We start from the raw sequence: 2624 nt of genomic DNA, 5'->3' as shown, positions 1-2624 counted from the left end.
TACACTTTAACCTGGGGAAATACAGCACGGTTCACTCTCTGTCAATCAAGCCCCACCGCTTCCCTGAGCTTCCGCAGTCGATTACAACGCCCACCGAGATTTCCCCTCAGACACAAACACTATTTAACCACCAGGTAGGCTTTTAAAATGGCAGGATGTCTGAGTGATAACTGGTTACCTGCCAAAGAGTCGACAAACTTACCATCCACAGCCATAATTTACCAGCATCTGGGTGGGAAGACTAGCTGTCATTAATTTGGCAGCTAATGGCGGCTGAACAATTAATCGAAATTTTATCGAAACCGCAATATGGCCTACTGCAATTTTCAAATCGCGGGAGGCGCAATATTTGTTAAAGGCGAAATGTGTGTCAAAATAGCATTTTAAATGAAATATTGTGGTGCTGCAGAGATGTCCTGGCCTACACATCATATTCTACAGACTTAAGAAAACGTCTTTGTTTGGTACAGATCCCCGCAAAAATCGCACCATAATCATTTTAATATGTTTTTCAATGAAAATGAGAATAACGATGTAAAAATTGATCATTCCCTCTAATATCGCAAATCATATCGCAATTGCAATATCAGTCAAAATAATCGCAATTAGATATTTTTTCAAAATTGTTCAGCCCTAATGGGGATCCTAGTAAAACATATCATAACTTAAGCTTCTACAATTAATAATCTCAAACATTGACACAATAGGCAATATTGAGACATTGGATTTCATTGAGAAACGCCATTATAGATGTAAATACTCCAGACGATGTGTAATGCCATGTGAAATAATTTTGTTCCTCATCAGGATGAATAATCATGATTGATAACAGTGATCACAATATGGGGATTTTCATCTCACACAGTGTGTACTAAATGTGTGTGTTGGTGTGTGTGTAGAATGTCATTAGCTCAGAGTCAATAGCCTGAGCTGGAGAGCAATCTTGGGCTGCTGACCTAACCAGCTAACCCCTAAATGAGCTTAACGACCCCCCCCCCCCCCCCCCGTTAGCCGTCTAACCCCTAACGAGGCCCATGTTAACGATCTAACCCCTAACGAGCTGATGCTAACGAGCTAAAGCAGATTGTCATGCCCTGGGACGTGCCATGCTGATATGCACACAGAGCGGTACGTACAGTGGGCACATGGCTTATGTAACACACACCAACACACACACACACACACACACACACACACTTTAACTCACCAACTTTAACTAAAACACTTTAACTCACGAACGCAGGATACAAAAAGGCTCTTGTACATTAGACACACACAGACACACACAGACACACACACACACACACACACACATCCGTAGCATCTTCTCAAGCTGATAAAGACAAATATTACATCTGCATACTTGATCCTTGGACTTGTGTGTGTGTGTATGTTTTAGTGTGCATATCAAGTATATCTATGTATATACTTGATATGTGTGTGTATCTCTTTTTGGGTGTGTGTGTTTGCTGTATGTGTGCATGCAGATACAGTAGTTTGTGTGAATGTGTGTGTGTGTGTGTGTGTGTACTAACAGGCAGGTTCGTGAAGACGCTGAAGGTGCTCCTTAGAAAAGCGATCAGGTCGGTCAGGTAGTCACTGGGAGTCAAGGCCCCGCCTCCCTGCACCGCCGCCGTCCAATCATAATCGGCCAGCTGCAGGAACTGGTCGATCTTGGCGTTCAGGTTGGTGTAGATCTCCGCCTCGGCCGAGTGACGGGCGTCCTGCAGGGGGGGGAGAGGTCAGAGGTTAGATTCATTCTGGTTTGTTTAGGGTCATTATACTACTGTCTCAAAATTAATGTGGTGATGATTTAGTGATGTTAAAATTCTCCAAAGTGATAAAAAACTGATAAACTTTGATGATAAAAAAAAACATACAAAGAAGAGATGCAATCAATAGTCTAAGCACCTGAGATAAAAAAAAAAAAGATGAAATTAAGGAAAGGAAAGGGAAGTAAGAAAAGAAAGATCAAGGTTTTTTGGGGAGAAAGAAGTAAGGAAAGGAATGAAGGAAGGGAACAAAGAATGAAAAAAGGAAAGAACCAACAAAGACAGATTGAAAAAAAAGAGAAGATGGAAGTGCGCGTGTGTGTGTGTGTGTGTACCTTAAAGGTAGAGGTCCCGTACAGCTTGGTAGCGTTGGCCGTGTCAGGAGGGACGTTGGTGATGTTTGATATAAACTCCTCCAGGTAGTGGCAGGACTGCTCCAGGTGGGTGGTGTTAATGATCACCTGCACCAGCTAGACACACAAATACCAAGCAAACAGGGAAAATAATAATGGTTGGGTATGTTTGATATATAACGTCATGGAGTGAAAGGGCTTATGATGATCTGACCCACCCATAAATATAATGAAATATGATCGTCAGCATGGCACCTTACCATTATATGGACTAATTATAAATGCTTTATTCTTGTGAAATAATGCCAGGCTCCTTCTAATGATCATCTAGTCAAATTAAATGATAAGCCTGGATAGAGTCAAAGTGTCAAAGTTCACCATTTTTGTGAAGGTCATGAGCTGAAAAGTTACAAAAAAAGCATAAGTTACATTGAAATTGTGCAATCGCTATTAGCTCCTTCCCTTGGAGAGAGATTATTACAAGCTTCAAGCTGTGTTT

At 41.4% G+C, this 2624-nt stretch overlaps 1 protein-coding gene across 1 annotated transcript in view; it reads right to left on the bottom strand.

The window, feature by feature from the left end:
- Window positions 1–1535: 1535 nt before the first annotated feature.
- The window catches only part of LOC139656689 (exocyst complex component 6B-like), a gene marked incomplete at its 3' end in the record, with an annotated part of 56663 nt that continues 55574 nt past the window's right edge, over window positions 1536–2624 (bottom strand). Inside the window, exons 17-18 of the mRNA XM_071534297.1 lie at window positions 2108–2242; window positions 1536–1724 (exon numbers count right to left, since the gene is read on the bottom strand). Of these exons, the coding sequence (XP_071390398.1) occupies window positions 1536–1724; window positions 2108–2242 (324 nt within the window). The remainder of the gene's footprint in view (window positions 1725–2107; window positions 2243–2624) is intronic.

The sequence above is a fragment of the Centroberyx affinis genome, unplaced genomic scaffold (genome assembly GCF_046629955.1).
Source record: "Centroberyx affinis isolate AG114_WGS23_722 - 3 ecotype Tasmania unplaced genomic scaffold, CSIRO-AGI_Caff_v1 ptg002512l_1, whole genome shotgun sequence".
Classification (NCBI taxonomy): Eukaryota; Metazoa; Chordata; class Actinopteri; order Beryciformes; family Berycidae; genus Centroberyx; species Centroberyx affinis.
The sequence above is the reverse complement of the archived record's forward strand: the minus strand, read 5'-3'. Positions and strand labels throughout refer to the sequence as shown.